Below are 21762 nucleotides of genomic sequence, written 5' to 3'. Positions count from 1 at the left end.
AATATCGATATATTTTACCCCACCCATGGATTTACAATCCTATCAATTACAATGATAAACAGTAATAAAAATAGCTACCCTCATATATTTACATTTATGGTACTTCGAGAACTAGGGTGAAAAATATATATCTATCAAGTTTTACCACACACAAATATTTGGGTATCAAATTAATTTAGTTGTCCAAACATAATAAAAATTGCAAAGAAGAAATATATTTAAATATATTATACTCGTAATTGTAATGTTTTCCTTTAAATGTTGTTTTAACTTTACATTAATGCATGTATTGTATTTTTTGTATGTGTTTCGTTAGAGTGCCATTTTAAATTAATAATTATCTAAAAATATTCTAACTAAAAAATCTCTCTAAAAGGTTCCGACTCGACTCCAAAACAAAGGAACGTCTAATTATGAATTAAGTTTGTATCTGTTACAGAAGTATTATTTAGTAAATCATATTTATTTTAGCACGCAAATAATACAAATTAAATATATAAACAGCAAGTTGCAAGACGCTCATGAAAATAGTTTATGAAAAACAATTGGAATATCTAAGCATTCATTATTCTATACGTACGCGTAGGCGAAATTGATCACAAACGTACTTTTACAGTCAATCGTCTAGAAAATGGGCTTTATTCGTATTGTGTAACGGAATAACTGACACTAGAGAAGTAGAAACATTAATCTTCGTTTACGGACTTTTAGATTTTGTTGATAAAATTAATGTAGGGTAGGATACGGTCACAGATGTTTTAAGTCTTCCGTATATTGCATATGTCTTATAAATAAGTGAGGTACACATATTTATAGGATACTATGCTGCACACTACAGTTGCAGCTCATGGTTGCAACTCCTTACAAACGTTGTGTAAAAAAAACTTGGGGATTGAATAGAGTGGCGGAGAGTTTATTGCCAGTTCTTCTCTTGCGCCCTTGATTTGAGAACTGGCAGTAAATGTAAAATTAGAATCATTTAATGTATGTTGCTTACGTGTACATTGTGTTACCTACATGAATAAATGATTTTTGACTTTGACTATATTTTTGAGGGCATCGTTATCTGTGGTGGTATTTGGCAAACTGATTGTTTAGGCTCGTCTTTAAATAAAGGATACCGAATCTTTAAAGGCCGGCTACGCATTTGCAAGCCGCGCGATAGTGCACACTATAAGCGGCAGTTGGCACTTAATTTTCATAACGTTGGCGTTATTAAAAAAGGAAGGAAAAAGTATTGAGAGAAAACTAAATTAATTATAAATCAATTTGCTTTCTTCTAGCATAAGCGAGGGCGAGCCACATATCAGATTTCTAAAACGTCAATAAACTCTGATAGACTTCTATTTGATGTAACCAATATATTTTTTGTGACTCAAACTGCCCTTTATAAGGAAAGTTTGAAACTAAATCAAACGAATAAAATCGATCCTAGGAATCTAGCCCACGCCCTGTTACCATGGCAACCAGTTCCCGAGCTAATCCTGTAGAAAGGGAGGGCAAATGCAGTCGCTATGGGATATCTCTTTCTCGGAGCCCAGGACCGCTAGAAGTCTGATACCTAGGTATTGCGCAGGTCCAGCTGCACTAACATCGATTAAGTTGTATATAAACGCATTATCATTTATTGTTATTCATTTATTACAGTACACCATATCATATTTAAACATTGTCTACACTCTACAGTATAAGTTACAATCTATTTAATCAAAATACATGATAATTTTGGTAAACATAAAATGTCTTCCAAAATAGAATAGAAAACGTGTCAATTTTAGTTTACTTAGTAATTACCTAATTAAAAATACTTAACCACCTTTTATTTAATTGATCTGCCCATTGCTGAATATTGAAATATTCTAATATAAAATAAATTGTAAAGATAGTTTTCTTTAAGGATGGGTCAGCAATGTCGAACTCGAAATTACAGCGATGGAGCTGATTTCACAAAGCGGTGTGGGCCAAAAACCTGTGAAACGGTTGGTTAGTTTACGGTAAGTTGAACGCTTTAACTATCCAGAATAGTGCAACTTGCCGCATCCAGGCACTATCGATCTGCCAGTACATCGACCTTAACTATATACTACATAGATTATAAAACTTTTGTACATAACTTATATAATTGTACATGTTCCGAATAGGATTTTAATTTGCTGAGTACTCTCGTTAATTTCAGCTTTTGAAGCAAATTGAAAGCTTTTTTAAAACTTTTAGTATTTTACCTATGCTTTGATCTTTAATGTTCTGTAAGGTTTTATATAAATCCATCAATATTATTTATCTAACACCTAATAACCCGCAAAATTATGTAATAATGTTTTTTCATTTATATATTCATTTGTTTTAATGAAAAAAATCGTCAATTCAACTCATTATAAAGCATAGGAAAATACATATAGACATTAGCTGTTATTACTCCTGGCCAACGCCCATATAGTACAGCACTAACCCATTAGGTAATCTTTTTCCAAATATTGACTCACTTTCCTGGGGTGTTCAGCCCCTTACCCCATCCTCTTATGTTCGCCCCAAAGCTTTTTATCACTTTTGTAAAACTAAGATCGTGAAAGGCAATTTCAATAAACAAAGGCATAAATATGAAGTTTAATAATCCAAACTTTGATGAAAATATTTTTTTTGAAATATCGATTAAAATTTATTAAGTATTATTGTTTGATGTTAGACGAAGTAAGTAATAACCTTTGAATAAGGGAAGGAATACTAGAATAACTATACCAATATTAAACTACAAGGTACCTAAGTAGCATTATTTCCTGCATATGTACTACATATTATCTAAATGAGATGTGGGTGTGTTATGTCATATCGCATTTCCGTAAGCTATTAGTAACTGGTACCGCAATGCCGAAAATCGTTTATTTTATTACGCTCGTCCTACTTTTGTCACGAATGTACTTTTGTTGGTCGATTTCAGATGTACAGTAAGTTTGCTCCTGTAAGGCCTATTTAGCTTAGTTTTTTTATATAAACATGAGATTACTAAGCCTGTGAAGTTTTTTTTGGGTAAATATGTTCTGATCTATACTACGAGCTCTATTTGTCTAACAACACCCACTAGAGTCTAGACCTATCTATCTCAGTTGTCGGAATCCAGATATTAACAGATTAAAAATTACGTTTTGAAATAAAGACACTTCAAGCATTCTAGCGACTTCATAACGTAGTGTAAATTTTTAAAGCTTTTCTTTTGCTATAGAACTTAGGAGCCATTTTTATTAAACACTTCTTAAGTGTGTAATTAATATCTTACTACCCTTCTAATGACGATTGAATGGTAAAAAAAGGGATTAATATTAATGTCTGAATATGAATTATACCACTTAAACTAACCGGACGAAAAATTAATCAAGCGTTTAAGTGTTTGTGTTGTTTACTAATTGCTGTTCAAGTCAGTTGTTTTAATAGGGAGCTTTAAAATACATTGCCCAAAAAGCCCTTTTGAAGACATATCTTAAGATATATATTTAGCCTATAGTCTATAATATATAAACAATTTTTTTAGGCCGGTGACACGCTAGATTAAGCATAGACAATCGGAAATGGTTATTGATTTTGCTTGTACAGGAAATGATTAAACTAAAACAATAAAAATCAACTCCAGCGATTGCTTTGGTGGTATATTAATATCTTGAAGACGCTTTACGGCTTACGTCACTATTGTATAGGTATAATATTTAATTTTACTTTTAATTCGAGACTATAATATTAGGGTGGCGAATGTAGAAAATTTGCAAAAGAATAGAAAACAAGAAGGTTTTGAATCCTATTTACCTGTATTGATCCAAAATTTACCTCAGAGGTCGCGAGCATAGGTAGACTAATTGTGATTTTTAGTAATTATAATCTGTACCAATTTATCAACTATAAAAATTATTTACTTAGTGATTTCGTATTTTTATTTCATTTGCGTGACTGCAACCGACTTTAAGAAATTTGGGTTAATATAAGAATCTCGTGACCCAGAATATATGAATACAAACCTACACTACATTTATTTAAATACTGTAAGAAAGTTAAATTGAAAGAATCAATTAATAAAATTAATTTTTCAGAATATCATAAATTATGTGGTTTATAGTATTGTAACAGCTATTTGTTACAGTGGCGTAACTATACCATCTGCGGCCCGTGGCAAATTCTTTGATGGGGCCCTATCAGTAAAAATTGTCACGTTGTACTCAGTTTAATTTTAATAAACTTTGAGATTTTCAGAGTACCCAATTATACGTTGTATATGTCCCACTAATGACCATAGGCCTCCTCTCATAGGCGAGAGGGAATGGTCCCCACGCTAGCCCAATGCGTATTGGAGACTTCACATTCATCCATAAAATATAATATCTCTTGGGCAAGAGGGCCCCGGCCATATTGCCAGCCCTGCCACCCTACGCCACTGGAAGACTGATAATTATAAATTATAAGTAATAGTAAAAAAAATTGAAAATAGAACCCAATATTTTTAAAATCAGTATTTCTCAATAGTCCATGAAGCTTAAGTAATGTCGGTGCATATTAAGTATTGAATGCTAGAAATTTTTTTTACTTATAAAATCAAGGACCGATAATAATATCAATAGAAAGAAAGTCTAAGGAAAGTTGCCATTATCATAGTGGCTCCATCTATAAAATAAACATAGCATTTACAACGTCCTTTTAAGGACTCTCTCTCTCTAGACTCTAGATGGCGTTACTTTAGGAACTCAAGTTATGTTTGCACTTTGCGTCCGCGTTCAATACGATGTGCCTAATGCCTTAACTCTATCTTCCAATAGCCACAGCGTTATTAATCCCGACGTTTTTGTATACTTGGTTTCACAATACACATTATTCATTTAAAAACATGACAGAAAAAAATTATCTCTGAACCTTCACTGCTCTAAATGTAATCAAGATTACGGATGTCGCTACTTCGGCAACACGCGGTACAAAACCTCTTTATACAGATCAGGGTAACTATCGAAAGTTAAAGGTTCAGGTCAGTTGTATGATATTAAAATCTCATCATTAATGGATCAACTTGAGCATCATGCATCATCTAAATAAAAAACTAATTATTTACAAGGATATTACATGTGTAAAACTTTTTCAAATATGTTGGGATAATAGAAGACCATTTTAAATAAAAGATAACTTCATTTATACATTTTTATTGGCAGTTGTGCCTACGCATCGGCAATGGTTACTTCCACTTCTACACCAGGCTCGATGTTGATTGATGTGATCTGTTTCACAATCTCTGAGGGTGAGTGAAGGTCAATTACTCTCTTGTGAATTCTCATTTGGAATCTGTCCCAGGTCTTTGAACCTTCACCACAAGGTGTCTTACGGGTTGTGATGCGGAGGATCTTGGTTGGCATGCGGACTGGACCCTGAAATTTAAGTTTGAGTCAAGTAAAATTCATGTTTTCTAATGTTGCTCCTTTCTTAATTATTCAATAAATATAATAATTAGTAACTAAAAAAATTTAAATAGTCACTTGAAAAATGTTGCCGACCTATGAGCAGAATGCAGCATAAAGCATACATTCTGCACTTTGGAATGCAGTAATGTTGCACCAACTTAGTGAACATTGCATTTAATACAAATACATACAATGCTTTCATGATGGTGCATTCTATTTACCAATTATAAAACAGTTACAAAATAATGTAAATTGTGATTTCAACAAAAATTTACACATGGTAAATAACAGAATGCATATAGATGGAATTTGCTTAATTTCAATATTTATATAATGAGAAAATTTAACCCTAATTTAATTGAAATTATTGTATAAAATTCAGTAAAACCAAATTCCTACAGTAAGAGTTATGTGTTATTCTTATACATATATACCAACCTTGACACGCAGTTTTTGTTTCTTAGCTCCATTGATAAGATCAGAGCAGACCTTTTCCAATGAGCGGACATTACGGGATGTCAGGGTAATCCTAATGCGATGCACAGGAGAGATCTCAGCCTGAGGCTTCTCAATGTCTTTGCCTGATACGACAGCGGCTGCCTAAAAATATATGATTGAATGATTAGGATTTAAAATTTTAATCGTGAAGAAAGTTTATATTGAGAGCTTATAATAATTATTAATTGACAGTAGTAAAGGGGTGAGGTGGATAAAAATTCCTTAAAATTAAAGTGAAGATTTACGCGCGCGCATATAACACGTGTAAACATAACCTAAAACTTCATAAAACGCTATATTTAAGATATCCTTGTAAGATTATAATTTTGCAATATGGGACTTCATCATTATACTTTACCATTTTGTTAAGTTTTCCCGGTCGAGATAAACAACTTCCACGAAAAAAGTGCTCAGCGCTGAACCGGAGAACAGCTTCACTCGAAACGTCAAGTTAAAAGAAGACATTTTGTTTTACCAGCCACTAGCCAGTGTTACCATGTTACGGCTACAGGTGACCATTTTTCGCTAAATCGCGTATAACTAAAATAAACTAGTTAAATTCAATATAATATCATTTAGAATACTTTATTTTTGTAGAATTCTTCTAATTATTTTATAATAATTTAATCATTATACAATATTGTATTGTAAATTATGAAGTGCTATCTAGCGTGAGTTCAATTAATAATATCGATATTGAGTCGAAAGTTGACCATCCATTATTAAAATAGTAGGGGAGGCTGGGGAGGGTTGATCCCACCTTTGTATTTTGGTCTCTAAATTTATTACTCTCTACATTATTGCTAAAATTTTTATATTTCTATGTTTCGAATATAAATATCTATCAACAATCCGAAAGAGGGCATGATTTGTTTACAATTTTAGTCATAATTTCATAAAACTTCATACCATGGACGTGTATCATGTGTCCCTTATATCAGGGACACTTGTTCCCAACCATAAGGGAGCTTTGATCCCGGGGGATCAAATCTCCCATACATAGGGGACACATGAATCACGTGAGTTTACTTTATTTTCTTTTTTGCTAGAAATCCAATTTTATAAAGGGAACTAATTATAAGGGCAGCTAAAATATAAATCACATAATTTTGAATCAGTTTTAATTTTCAAATTTTTACTTAAAAACAAATTACCAAAGGACTAGTATTAAACACAATTTGTTTATACTTAAATATTAAAAAACGTAACGTAAATAAATCAGTTAAACTTATGACTTCTATAAATCATTTTCTTCTTGGTCTGAAAATGTCTGCGATTTTTTGTAGTTGGGTTCGTATGATATTTCCTCGTCATTTTCTTTTTGCTTTCTAGCATATCTTTTCAAAGTCATGAGAGGTACCGAATATTGTTTTGCAGTGCCTTTTAGTGTATTTCCGGCCAGAACTGCAGCTACCGCAAGTTTTAGTTTTTCTTTATCGATTGGCTTTCTTTTTCTTGAACCTTCTTTAGTTTTATACTTTCGCGGCATCGTATTCTAAAAATTAAATAATTGCGCCATAAAAGTGTAAAAGTAAATATTTTATGTATGGTAGACTTGATCCTCTTATGGGACACATGATCCCTGGGATCAATTCACCCCTATGGAAGAGGATCAAATCTCCCCAAATACATTGAGGTTATGAAACATGCATCACTCTAAACACTTTACTACTTAATTCATAACAACAAGCGTCAAACCACAGGAAAAACAATGCTCTAAAAGCTATACACATTTTAAAAAAGCGAATCCATCACACTTTATTAAATATGTCGTGTTAAAACTTACCAAATTTTATATAAATCACCACAGAAAATTTCGATTGCCGGCCATTTGCAAACTACTGATATTTGTCCAACGAAACTATGACAGAAAGTTAACCTTGCTATAAACAAACAAGTGTTGCTAGTTTAAAAAAAGATTGCGCATTTAGTAGATTTTTTAATAAAGATTACCAAGTGTCCCCTAGGGATCAAGTGTACCCAGTCTCCCCTACATATTGCTCACAAAGCATATATTTTTCTCTCTAAGGAAAGGATTTCGTAAATAACTGTTATTTAGCTTATTATAACATTGTTTAATAAATGACCTCATATTAAATTATTTATAAATTAATGTAATAATAGTAACTCTAAACAACACTATTATTTAAACTTAAAACTATGTAAAAAATATTTAGTGTATGGTTGTGATCCTTGGGTAATATTTATTGATTTCTACACACAATAGATATTTTTTATAATGAACTGAAATATATTTCTATGACACTAAGCTCTAAACATTATTAAGCATCAAATTTTTCACTTGCTTGTCGAACTTTCTGAAAAAGAATATAAATATTAATAAGAATTTGGGAAGGCTTAATTTATTAGTGACTTGTATTGTTCAATTGTATAAAAAGTGAGAGCTTAACCTATCAAGGTTCATACGAAGGAACTTAAAATTGTGTGCTGTATCAGTTGATAATAAAATATACCTAATAATGATAGCAAGTTACTAACATTGAAGTAATTTGATCACCAGGTAAGTGGAATGGATTACAAATAGCATCAGCATAAAGTGCATGTAATCTCCTTAGTGCAGTTCTTACTTCTGCATCCCTTATGTTACTGCCACTTGGTGATGTTGAGCTAGTCACCAATACCAATTTAATACGCGTATTTGTAACATAACCATAACTGAAATGGAATAGAATATAGACAAACGACATTAACTATAAGCTATAAAATATTCTCATGGATTTCTGTATTTAAAATATCTTTTCTATTGTTACTTTATAGATTTAGCATCACTATATGCTGTTTTCATATAAAATAAAATTAGTTAATACATACATTTTATGAGTATCTGTTGAATATAACAAGCCCAAATATAAATCTCTTAAATCAGTACGAGCTGCATTTGTTGCTGTGTTTGCTGTAGTAGTATTACTAGACACAAGTCTCTCTTCTAACGCATCAAGAGCTGTATGAACTAGCCATTGTGTCGATAATTCATTATCCGTGCTTGTGTCATTACCGATTCCCCCAATGTACAAGGGAGCGTTCTGGAAGTAAATATTGCTCTGGTTTTAGATACACAGGAATTTAAAATTATTTTAATATGAGCAACGTAAACAAACTTACATCTTTTCCAATCACAGCAACGCAGACCGCCATTTCCTTACAATAACAAATATATATCATACAAAGTTAGATTATTTTATTTGATATTAAACACCTTTTAAGTTATGTTGTTGAAGGAAAACAGTTTTCAATTTTCAAAGTACAAAGTAGGAAATTAGGAATACAGCCTACAGGTCACAGATTAGAAACACTAAATGGGACAGACTAACGTAAATCGGAATAAATGTATTTTTTGTATTGTAATTATTGAATAATGTAGTTAAGTATTCTCACATACACTTATATCCCTATATTACTACAAAATATTTCCTTGAACCAGAAACAAATATTTTTGTCTGTTTCATAACAAGCGTGTAGCGAATCGTAGATACGCACTAAAAATGTACATACTACATACTATATTGTTTGATGTATGTGGCAAGTGGCAACGTAAAGATAGGACACTAAAAGAAGAAAACAGACTTAAGACGAGTGAATATATATTATGTTTTTTTCCTTGAGCGTTTCTATGAGAATATAAATTAATTATTCTTGTTTGTAAAGAATAAATCAATTAACAAAGATAAAAATGGGTTGTGATTTATAACAAGATAGAACACCCATAAGAGAAAGTAAATGCATAATACATATGTTCAGATTCAGAATACAGGCCTTAACTTGTGATAACCTAGCAGCATGAAAGTCAACCATTCGGTAAAGTCTAAATCGGAACGTATAGCTTCACTACATTCGAGATTTGATTCAGAAGGGTGTAATAGAAGTAAAGTATCTTTGCACTAAAAATATCGAAGCAGATATCCTGAAAAAGTGACCTGACGAGCAGTTGCAAGGGCCGCGGCTGCAGAAACTAAGAATAAGCATGGGAATTTTTAAAGCGGCTCTGGCTTCGTGAAGAGGAGTGTTGGTGATAACAGATAGCACGATGTTTGTAACCTTTTTAGCTATGATTCTATATTGTCTTTGTATATATAAAAAAAATTAACTTCTTAATTCTTCTTGATTTTGATGATCGAAAAAAAGGATAATTTTTCGAGACGATTACTTTTTACCTAAAGATGTAATAAATTAATTCTAACAATTTCGCGCTTATAATACTGCTAGTAACCTAACTTATGGAAATAGTTTTATAACTGTCATGAATCAGCTGGTATTGATTTTGATGTTGACAAGTTGACTATTTGACAGATTCAATTCAAATCGTGGCAAAATTAAATATCATTGTTCAAAGATCTATGATTCATACTTCATTGTTGTTGTTTTGGTGTTTAAGCAATATAACTGAAAATAACTTTTTCTTTTAATACATTTTTAATTAATAAATCAAAACTTGTTAAGTTCAGTGAAACGTCTCGCCATTAATATTTTTTGTTTAAATATAATTTTCCTAAGTAAAACTTAATGCTTTGTACTGCATGGTTTTAGTGTGCCAAATGACAAATAATAATTATCATAATTATCTAGCTTAAGCTGCTATCAGTTATGTGTTGGCCTCATTGAAATTATGTCGGAGAGTGACGAAAGTGATTTACTGTATGAAATAGATGCAAACGGACAAAGCATGCTTGTAAGATCTCTGGAATCAACGCAGCGAGCTTATCTTAGATTTACAAATAAAACATCGCGTCCAATAGATATTTGGTGGCGAGACTTTCGTGGTGTAAAGCGGCATTACGTCCGCATGGAGCCAGGTACATGCTTTGACGTCAATTCTTTTATAACTCATCCGTGGGAGTTCACAGACGTAGCAACTAAAGAACGGTACGTTATAAATAATAATCCTATTTACCGACCACCTACAAATATTGGCGGTATGATGTTTCGCGCAAATTGGAATATTACAATTGGTGTACGCAGCTTAAGACACACTGTTTTGCTAGCTTTGGCACTACATTTGAAGGACTCTAATGCAGTAAATGCATTGGGTTTACCAAGAGTGTTGGCTGAAGAGTTGCAACGACTTACTATACTGTTTCATATACCTCCGCCTCCACCGAGCAGACACTGACGATTTATGTTATTTGTATTTGTACTTTTTATTTGTGTATTTACAAATGTATCTGAATCATTAATGTTAAGTATCAATTTTACTACAAGTATTGTATAAATTACAATTAATTTGAGCTATAGATCATCACCTCTTAATTGTATAAATAATTAAGTAAATTGCATTTGATTTTAGTAATGAAATAATATTTTATTGTAAGAAGTATATTTATGTGAAGGCAGTTTGGCTTTTTTAATAAATAAATGTAATAACATTTGTTTAATAAAACTAAAAATAATTAATTTTAATTGTCAAATCATGATCTGAAATCTACAAATTATGATCTGAAAAATTCATTCGCAATTTTAGAAAAGAACTAAAGTAATAATCACATTATACTCATCTTTCTTCATTGTTGCTTTATTTAATGGTAAGAATGAATATTGTAGACATAAGTAGGTAAGGTATAAATTAAGACCACATTACTTGCATTTAAATATATTTTTGTAAATGTAAAGCAATTGATAACATTTAAAGCTTATATATGCAAAATATTTATAAATGTTAATTGTTATTCAATATAAATAATATGTGCCATCTTTACTGTTAATGTAACTAAATAGATATAGGTTTTTTATTGTATTGACATAATAAAATTTATAGTACAATTATTTTATTTCATTACTTTTGACAAGCATATAACTCAGCCTCCAGGTCCTTCAAGAATACTGGTACTTTACTCTCGAGAATGGTCAATTATTTTAGGTACTCAAGGAAAAAATACATAGACAGTGTATAAAAAATAATTTATTGTATAAAATTAAGTATATAATCACAATTTCAATGGTTTTATATTACTCTGATTTTGTTTCTCGGTGGATGTATGACACTAGGGCTAGGGCACCCCCAGGAATGAACCTTATAAAATTATCAGCTGTTAGAGGACCTAAAGCATACATTCCTGGGTAATTAATCAATTCATGAGTACTCTTGTCTATGGCCACTGGGTTGGATCTTCCGTCAACTGGCTTCTTTGGGTCAATACCATAACCTAAACCAGAGCTGTACGGGTTTGTCGGTTGACATTGACAATTCTTTTCCTGCTGTAGATTTGAATATGGAATGATTTCACATTTGCATTCACGGACTGCAAGACCATGTTCAGCCTTGGTGTAGCAAGTGCATGTGTCCCTTTTGTTACAATCTGGTATTGAACATTTCGTACCAATGTTGCCATTTATTTCTGTGTAATTCAAGTACCTGGATTTGCAACTTTGTATACTCTGTCCTAATACAGATTTAAAATAATGCCAGTGGTTTTTGAGAAAACATTGTTTATCATCAATTTTCTTTTCATTACACTTGCACTTCTTTAAGTCTATTGTGTTCAAATCAAAGTTTGTTTGTAGAAAAAATAAGTCTGGTTTTGAGCCAATTAGTACTGCAATAATGGATACAGTTAATTCTATAGTCTTGTTTGTTGTTAGGTTAAGTAATTTGACTTTCTTTAGGCATACTTTTTCTTCATCCGGGTGATGCAGCCCAGGTGAATGTAATGTTGTTACCTCAACAATCATATGTTCAGGGAGTGAGTTGTAATTGGGATGATTTCCTGATGGACCGTCACACATCATTTTGTAGACCTGTTGAAAAAAGGAAATTTTAAACCTTTAATAAAAATACTATTAGTCAACACAAAAGATTAGAACGTGTAGGTACTTTACACTTTTAAAATTTACTAAGGGGAGGGTAAGTAACACGTCCGTTCCGCACGAAGTCTCGAAATAAAAGTAAGTCAACGCCGGTATTGCTTCGCGTTATATAGGTTTCTGCTACAAGATGGCGTTAGTCCGCTAACAATACATTAATACACTATTGTTTGGAAGTTCATGCAAGTAAAAAAATTATCTTTTGGTTTATGATTATTTGAACTTTACATACTTATTTTTTATGAAATCTTGGGTTTAAAGCTTTATAGAAAATGTTAATCTACCTGGTTATAGTCAGGATAATTAATCAACGGTAGTTTAGCTAGTGAGTCTGCAGCTGTTCGATGTAGGTGATAAACATGGAGATGTGAAGAGCGCGCGAGGCGCACTGCGTCCGCAGCTGACACGCCTGAGCCTACTATTAGTACTGAGCGGTCATTGTCGGAGATCTTTTCTGAAAAAAAAAAAACATTAAATTTAAATGAGTTTTAGTAAAATTACGAAGTTATCTAACAATGTTTGAGAAAAAACTAAATTATTTCTACCTTTTCTGAAGCTTATTCAATAAAATATTTATTTTTATGTGGTATTTAGAATGTGTTGTTGAATATACCTTTGATTATTTGAATAGTGTAAACTCTTTGTAACGTGATTCGTTGTAACGACAAACCCTCTATTGCGTAAAGATTGTATCATTTATTTGTTTGGTTTAACACAAAACCCATACAATAATTCACTCCCTATATACCGAACAGTCTCTTAAACGAAAGAAAAGGCTCGGTCTCTTGAAATTCGTTATAAAGAGTTTACACTGTATTTATATACAAAACACTGCTGGTTGTTGTAATATCTAAAAGGTTAAAAGCCTTTAAATTGATACTTACTAGTATCAAGTAACTGAGCAGCCCTCTCCAAATCACCTAATTGATGTACAGCATGTGTCGAAATGTGTTCAGGAAGTGCGTTTGGTCTGTCGCAAGCACCAGCCGCGAGGACCACCCGACGACATACATATCTAAACCCGCGCTGTTCATTGTGGTCATATCTGAAATATAAAAAAATGTGTCCAAGTCAGGTACTTGTGATTTGTGAAATAAATTATAATTTTTATTCTAGGAAAACAATAATTGCAACCATTTAAAGTCTACATACAAAATATACACACAGATCTTTTTTTTAAATACCGTGTAAACTCTTTATAACATCATTCGTTAAACGAAAACTCTGTATAACGTAAATATGAGCTGAATTTGTTTGGCTTCACACAAAACCCTTACATTAATTCACTCTTATAAGGCAACAGCCTTTCTCTATTACGAAGAAATATTTTCATATTTAGACATCAACAAAATACTTAAGTGTAATTGTTTTTATAATCAGCTTACAAAACTAACCTTTTGAGGTGCCGAAATTTCTAAGAAAGACTTTGTTATTGTTAATTGCATTAACACATGTGATTCTTAGATTACATTGCCCGTAGGAAATTTTGGTCTCAGTTACTAAATGCACCATCGTCACCTTTCGTGTATTACGTCAGGCAAAGTTAACAGAATGTATGTGTCAAGAATAATTTACCTATTGATAGTAATAAAATTAGAAATTATTGTAATTGGTTAAATTTGTTTCTTTTTCTTTATACAACAAAACCTCTCTATAACGAAAAGAAATGCCGGTCCCATGAAATTCGTTATAAAGAGTTTACGCTGTATTGTCGTTCATAAGAGTACACAGTTACAAAATAACTTTTCATTTTTTTTATATAATAGGGGGGCAAACGAGCTTGCTGGACGACCAAAAAGGGCAGTCTACGCAGCCCATAGATACCCATTTTTAGTGGGTGCGTTGCCGGCCTTTGAGGGAGTAGACTCGCTTTTTAAACATTTGAAATAACTAACATTTCAGACAGAGATAATCTAGTTTTTAATTGGATTAATTTACAAATAAATCTTTATATATATAATTATTCTGTGAGTGTGTATGTCACTGAACTTCTCTCAAACGACTGGACCGATTTTGATGAAATTTTTTGTGTATGTTCAAGGGGATCTGGGAATGGTTTAGATTCACAAATCAGCCCGGCAGGTGGCGCTGCAGTCGGTACTTTCATACTTTAATATCCTAATAGCTTGAAATATCATGCAGGACAACGTCTGTGGGGTCCACTAGTATGTGTATATTAAAGAAAACTCATAAATCTTACCCAGAGACGCAATAGCCAGCTCCCCGTGGACAAGCAGGGCTGCAAGGAGCCCCGGGAGTTCGAGGAGCAGCTGTCACACTTGTTACCACGACGCCACTGCGAAAGTAGCGCTGAAAAATTTATCTTTATGTTAGTTTTGTTTGTATGTTACCAAACTTTGAGATTGGACACTTTACTTATTGTAAATAATTTATACTACATATTACAATATTAAACAAAACAGTATTTTTAATTATCAAGATTAATTGATGAATAAACCAAAACAAGAAATAATAAAAAGACTATTGACATACACACCAAATTCAGTAGTTATTGTTAATATACTAATGTAATATTAACTTTTATTTATGTCCTTCATGAATGCAAAACTTAAACTAAAAACCTGCTTATATCAAATGGCTTGTATCCTGACAAAAAAATCCTGACTTAAAATAAATATTATGGATAGTAAAAAGAGCTTTCTTAAAAACTTTTTTGTTATATAGAACTACCCTCACCTGTAAATGACAGGCTTGAACATACCGCCGACAATACTCAGCGACGCCACTCGCCGTCAGTCGCTCGGTGGAGTCGGTCGTGTGCGGAGGCAGGGAGAGCCACGCGCCCGGAGAAAGAGTTAATACGTTCGGCGGAAACGTGTGCCAGGAACCGCCAGGCGGGCCCCTGCCTAAGACTACGTGGTCAATCTAAAATATCAAACAATATTTTAAATTATAGTATATCAAGATTTTTTTATTCTATTAGGGTAGTTTGTACTGTAAGATGTGATTTATCATATAATCAAAAAAATCCCGAGAGCCTCCAATATGGTATGTATCAGAAACAGGTATGTAGGATACCAAGTAATCATTACATTACGTCGACATTTGTTTTTTTTTTATAGAACGGGGGTCAAACGGGCAGGAGGCTCACCTCATGTTATGTCATACCGCCGCCCATGGACACTCTCAATGCCAGAGGGCTCGCGAGTGCGTTGCCGGCCTTTTAAGAATAGGTACGCTCTTTTCTTGAAGGACCCTAAGTCGAATTGGTTCGGAAATACTTCAGTGGGCAGCTGGTTCCACATAGTGGTGGTGCGCGGCAAAAACTGCCATGAAAAACGCTCACTTGTGGAACGGCGGACGTCGAGGTGATTGTTAAGTAATTTAAACGGCCTTTATTATGTTTAATAATGTATTTGTTCTATCAAGTAAAACAATTTGTAGACTATACGTACCTCTTTTTCGACGTCATATCGCCATTCAATAAGCGAATCAGCTTGAATCCCCAAGTCTGCGCATGGTCTTAACAAATTGTCCATCTGAAAAAAAATTAATTAGAAAACTTATTATGCAACAAAAATCAATATCCATAGACTATTTGTCAATGTCAACGCGTAGATAGCCATGAACTCACCGCAAGGTCTATTTTCCAATTAAATGGCATTGTAGTTTTTGTATAACCTTATTAATATTATACCGATGATATTATTCTAGGCCTGTTGTTAAAACAGTAAATAAGTCAAAAAGAGTGAAAAGTCTGCGATTGTTTTTTTTTTTTTTTTATAAAACAGGGGGCAAACGGGCAGGAGGCTCACCTGATGTTAAGTGATACCGCCGCCCATGGACACTCTCAAAGCCAGAGGGCTCGCGAGTGCGTTGCCGGCCTTTCAGGAATCGGTACGCTCTTTTCTTGAAGGACCCTAAGTCGAATTGGTTCGGAAATACCTCACTGGGCAGCTGGTTCCACAAAGTGGTGGTGCGCGGCAAAAACTGCCTTGAAAAACGCTCAGTTGTGGAACGGCGGACGTCGAGGTGATACGGGTGGAATTTCGTACTCTGCCTCGACGTCCGATGACGAAACTCAGCTGCAGGTATTAATCCGAACAACTCCTCTGAACACTCTCCATGGTAAATGCGGTAGAAGATGCAGAGAGACCCCACATCTCTACGCAACGCCAAAGGATCAAGCCGCTCGGAAAGGGATTGGTCATCGACGATTCGAACCGCTCTGCGTTGAATACGGTCAAGTGGAAGGAGCTGGTACTGGGGAGCCCCCGCCCAGAGGTGAGAGCAGTACTCCATGTGGGGCCGAATTTGCGCTTTATATAGTTGCATGCGGTGGCCCGGAGTGAAGTACCGTCTCGCCTTGCTGAGCACACCAAGCTTTTTGGAGGCTAATTTAGCCTTTCCCTCCAAGTGACCGCGAAACTGAACGTCGTTCGATATGTCAACGCCAAGTATTCCAATGCTGGCTGTGGCTTTAAGAAGAGTGTTTTCGAAAAGAGGAGTAGCGACAAAGGGTGTTTTTTTAGCGGAAAACGCGCAAACTTGTGTCTTCTTGGGGTTAAATTGGACTAGGTTTAGTCTGCCCCAGTCTGAGACTCCACGTAGAAGAGTTTCGACTTCAGACACAAGTTTGTTCCGGTACTCATCGACAACTGCCCGAGAAATACCTGCCCGGTACCTAGTGTAAAAAGTATCCCCAGTGCTGTCATCCGCATAGCAATGAATGTTGCTAAGTTGCAACATATCGTTGATATGCAGAAGAAACAGGGTCGGGGATAGAACACAGCCTTGTGGGACCCCCGCGTTCACGGGTTTAAGGTCGGAGCATGCTCCGTCGATGACGACCTTGATGCTCCGATCGGCCAGAAAGCTGGAGATCCAATCGCATAATTTCTCGGGTAGCCCATAGGCTGGAAGCTTCGAGAGCAGTGCTCTGTGCCACACCCGATCGAAGGCTTTCGCTATGTCCAAACTAACCGCCAGCGCCTCCCCCTTGGACTCAATTGCCTCTGCCCATCTATGTGTAAGGTATACAAGAAGGTCACCAGCCGAACGACCACGACGAAAGCCGTACTGATAATCGCTAATCAGCTGGTGGCCCTCTAGATACCTCAAGAGCTGGCAGTTAACAATGGATTCCATTATTTTTGTTGCAATGGTATTTCATTTAGATAATTCTTTATAAATAAGGCCTATTCCGAAATCGTTAATTCTGGTCTAAGGGTCGAAAGTCACAGATGTAGCACGATATCTGGCCAGAATTCAACATCAATCAAACATATCTAGTTTCAGGAGCTGTCAAACCAATTTCATATTGAGCTCAAGACGAGATTGTGACTTGAGAATAAAAAAAATATGTTTATTATGGAACATAAGATGCAGGTATCACTTATTCCACTTCACTAAATTTGAATCGGTAGACATCCCTACTCATCGGCAAAAATTATCATCGACATCGGCGAGATACGAATTAGAATATGTAGGACTTCCTGGAGACAGAAATGGATACTTCAATTCCTACTGTATATACATCAAACTTATACCTCCTTTTTTAAATTCTGTTAATTACACATTACAATATATAGTATTTGTTAATTATTACATTATATATAGTGGTTGCCTGGAAGAGATCATTTGAAAGCGATAAGGCCACTAGTTGCCCGCCTTTTTATTTAATTATGTTCAATTTTATTATGTCAATGCAACGAAGTTTTAATAATTAAATAACTTTGACATAGTAACTTAATAAAGTTCCTTTTGTAGACTACATATATTAAATTATTTCGTAATTGTGACCAAATCTTTACTATTTTGTTGCGATGTGAACAACGCCTACTGCCTCTTAGCGATAAAACTTGTTAATGCGTAGAACCGGTCGAGGCTGTGACATAGCTGTAATGCTCTTTTTTATATTGATCGCCTCAAACCTAATGTATTATCTACAATATCCTTAATGAGTATGCAATAAATAGTATATATCTATGTTACCATGGTATTTTATTGTGGATATAATATACCATCGCATTTAAGTTACTATGGCAACAAAAAAAATCTCGAAAAAAGTGAGTGTTGGCCTAGTGGCTTCAGCGTGCGATTCTCATCCCTGAGGTCGTAGGTTCGATCATCGACTGTGCACCAATGGACTTTCTTTATGTGTGCGCATTTTTTATGGCAACGAAAAATGGTGTACAAAAAAAAACATTTACTTAAAAGCTTTATTTGACAGCGAAAAAAAAGCGTAGGTTCAGGTAGGTCACAATTATCTTTGTTTATTTTCCGTTTGGGAAGGTCATGCCTTCTTGGAAGTCAGTCAAGTTTGGCATATCACCTTAATATTTAATAAATGAGCGCCAAACAATAGAAACCAGAAATACAACCAGGGCCGGATTTAGGGGAGTGCAACCGGGGCTGCTACCACAAAAGAGCTACCCTCACAATAGACTTTGGAAAAACATGTTTTAAATTCCGACTAGTAAACACAACATTTCTTTTGTATTATTTTTATATGTATGTTAAATACTAAAAGAATCTACTCGGTTTCACAATAAATTTTTGATTGAAGAATTCGACTAAAAAAACTGATCATTTTATTGGAAAATAATTTGGTTAATAATTTTACCGAGGCCTCCAGACCTCTAAATCAAACGCATTTCGCGTATAAATCTTACGTCACATGTGAAAAAAAAAAGGGGTAAGATTTAGAGTCTTAGCGCGAACTACGGACACCTGTATGTCAAAAACGTACAGGATTTCGGATTAAGTTTTGATTCTTAACCGAGTCGACTGAGAGGCAAAACTAATATTTAACCAAAGGCTCTTCCAAACTTATAATTGTCTATTACATTCACGCACCTACTCATCCATAGCTCTATAGCGACATATTCCAGCTACTAAGGTTTTTAATACAATTATTTTATAGAAGTTACAGGCTAGAAAGGAAAGTCTTAGGACAGAGAACCATTGTGGGGTTTATTGGTTGCAGTGCTAAATTACCTTTGTTATTGATAATACTGTTACGTCATTATAGTTCTAAGTTATCGTCTTGATATTTAATATGAAAAAAAAAAACGTGTGTGTACACGTGTTAGAAGTTATACTTCTTTGACGTAATAATTTTCTTCGAGCACTTTAGAGGGACGTTTCCCTCTTCGAATTGCATTTTTCTCCATTTTAATGGTCTCTTCCAATCGAAATGATATAATATGCACTAATCATGATAATTTACAATAAACACTATGTTTTTTCTTACATTGAAACGGGTTCACACGTATCATTATTTTGGTTTAATTAAACACGACTCTGAAAAACACTACGCCATGACAGACAATGCAAGTTGTCGATAAAACAGAGCAAGCGGCCCAGACAGTTTTACCGACGTTTGAACAGATATTCAAGGTGTCGGTTTTTTGTGACGGTGTGCGCGTAAAAATTTACTCTTACAAATTTTCCCTAACGCGTCAAAAAAAGTCAATAAGTGAAAAAATTTGTGAAAAAAAATGAGGCGAAGTAAATAAGACTTACGTAAGTTTAACCACATCACAGACTCTTCTATTCTTGTCGACAAGACAAGACTTCCATATGTCAAAAACGTAATATATATTGATATAAGTCACGAAAGCAACGCGTGATACCCAAAATTTATTTTCAATTTCAACCTTAGTATCTGTGGGCCAGACAGGTCGACAAACCTGATTACCTTATCTATGTGTGCACATTGACCTGTCTAAAAAAGACATATCTTCCGTGATTTTTATAATTGTCATACTATTTCTGCTGAGACAGGCCTTTCTATAACCTCTACAAATGTACAATAGTTGGAAATATGTGGAATACAGATTTCATTAACCGACACAGAAATGTGTCTGCCAAATTCACATAGAAACATTTAATAACTTTATTCCGCTTAAACTAGAATTAATGATTTTCTGAATTTTATATCAGAAATTCTGTACTGTACAGTCAAACCTGGGTAAGTGAGAAAACTCTATAAGTGTAATAGCCGGGACCCGTCATTTTAAGCTCCCAAAACCTCTATTAGCGAGAAACAGAAACCTCTGTAAGAGAGAGTCGTTTTTCCCTCATGCACCTCCGTAAGTGAGACTGCTACTTATCTTTACCTCTATAAGCGACAGTCGGGCTTTATTTATTTTATATATTATGTACTTTAAATGCGTTGGAGACGGTCCCCATCAGTACTATCAAAACGCGGCGCGGCGGTTGTTGATCAAGCAATATTCGACAAAATTTATCAGCTAGAATTGTAGGTTTTTTTAAGAGTAAATTAGTTCTAAATAAAATATAATATATATATATACATAATATGTTGTGCACAATAAGCACATAATTTGATCACATTACATATTTACTACATTCGTACTTGCTCCTCCTTACCTCTATAAGAGAGAAACGCTACCCATGTACCTGCATTAGCAAGAAACTCGGGTTAGTGAGAAATCTCCATAAGCGAGAATGAGATTGTGCTCCCTTGAACTCTCGCTTAACCAGGTTTGACTGACTTTTTCGGGTAAGGCACAGAAGGTAGGTTACCTTAGATGACCCCTTTTCCCATATAAAATTATTTACCAGCAAAGAAATGGGATTCTGACTTCTACCTTCCAGACCTTCAGCCAACTCGACGAGGTCAGCTTCGTACAGGCTCTGTCCGGGAGGCATGTTTGATAATCTGAAATTTTACAAGAATAGCATTTATAGAGAAATTTAGTAACCCTACGAAATGTTACACGTATAGGAAAAACAATGTTATTTTTAAAAACTCAACAAAGGTTTTTGTTTTTGAAGTGAAACTTCTATGGTAAAAATATATATATATATTACCATAGTAAATCTTCTCAGAAAATGCAAAAAATCGTATGCAGTAACGCCCAGATCCGTCATCCCCTTCCTTACTTCTCTATGAATCTTGTTTAAATTTTGAAGAAAATTGAAATTCCCCCCCCCCCCCTACCCTTCCCGACCTCAGATCGCCCGTAAATTATATTTGCTTTAATTTTTATAATATTCTCCTCCTTTTCCAATAGGTTTCATCTTACTATTATTT

The 21762-nt window shown here is 34.2% G+C and overlaps 3 protein-coding genes across 4 annotated transcripts in view; all 3 read right to left on the bottom strand.

Moving 5' to 3' along the window:
• Positions 1-5152: 5152 nt before the first annotated feature.
• On the bottom strand, positions 5153-6437 carry LOC125050328 (40S ribosomal protein S20). Its single transcript, XM_047650084.1, has 3 exons — positions 6280-6437; positions 5862-6023; positions 5153-5390 (listed from the first exon to the last, which is right to left on the bottom strand). The coding sequence occupies exons 1-3, from the start codon at positions 6280-6282 to the stop codon at positions 5184-5186; spliced, it is 372 nt and encodes a 123-aa protein (XP_047506040.1). The 5' UTR covers positions 6283-6437; the 3' UTR covers positions 5153-5183.
• Positions 6438-8102: 1665 nt separating this feature from the next.
• On the bottom strand, positions 8103-9234 carry LOC125050327 (trafficking protein particle complex subunit 2-like protein). Its single transcript, XM_047650083.1, has 4 exons — positions 9045-9234; positions 8754-8965; positions 8421-8597; positions 8103-8239 (listed from the first exon to the last, which is right to left on the bottom strand). Exons 1-4 carry the CDS (start codon positions 9102-9104, stop codon positions 8194-8196), a joined length of 495 nt encoding a protein of 164 aa, XP_047506039.1. The 5' UTR covers positions 9105-9234; the 3' UTR covers positions 8103-8193.
• A 2581-nt stretch (positions 9235-11815) lies between these two features.
• The window catches only part of LOC125050192 (oxidative stress-induced growth inhibitor 1-like), a 40223-nt gene continuing 30276 nt past the window's right edge, over positions 11816-21762 (bottom strand). For both annotated transcript variants that reach the window (XM_047649846.1, XM_047649845.1), the window contains exons 4-10: positions 21288-21387; positions 16154-16237; positions 15435-15623; positions 14938-15047; positions 13622-13782; positions 13022-13191; positions 11816-12671 (exon numbers count right to left, since the gene is read on the bottom strand). In XM_047649846.1, the coding sequence (XP_047505802.1) occupies positions 11883-12671; positions 13022-13191; positions 13622-13782; positions 14938-15047; positions 15435-15623; positions 16154-16237; positions 21288-21387 (1603 nt within the window). In that variant the 3' untranslated portion in view covers positions 11816-11882. The remainder of the gene's footprint in view (positions 12672-13021; positions 13192-13621; positions 13783-14937; positions 15048-15434; positions 15624-16153; positions 16238-21287; positions 21388-21762) is intronic.

This window comes from Pieris napi, chromosome 6 (genome assembly GCF_905475465.1).
Source record: "Pieris napi chromosome 6, ilPieNapi1.2, whole genome shotgun sequence".
In the NCBI taxonomy this organism is placed as follows: Eukaryota; Metazoa; Arthropoda; class Insecta; order Lepidoptera; family Pieridae; genus Pieris; species Pieris napi.
The sequence above is the reverse complement of the archived record's forward strand: the minus strand, read 5'-3'. Positions and strand labels throughout refer to the sequence as shown.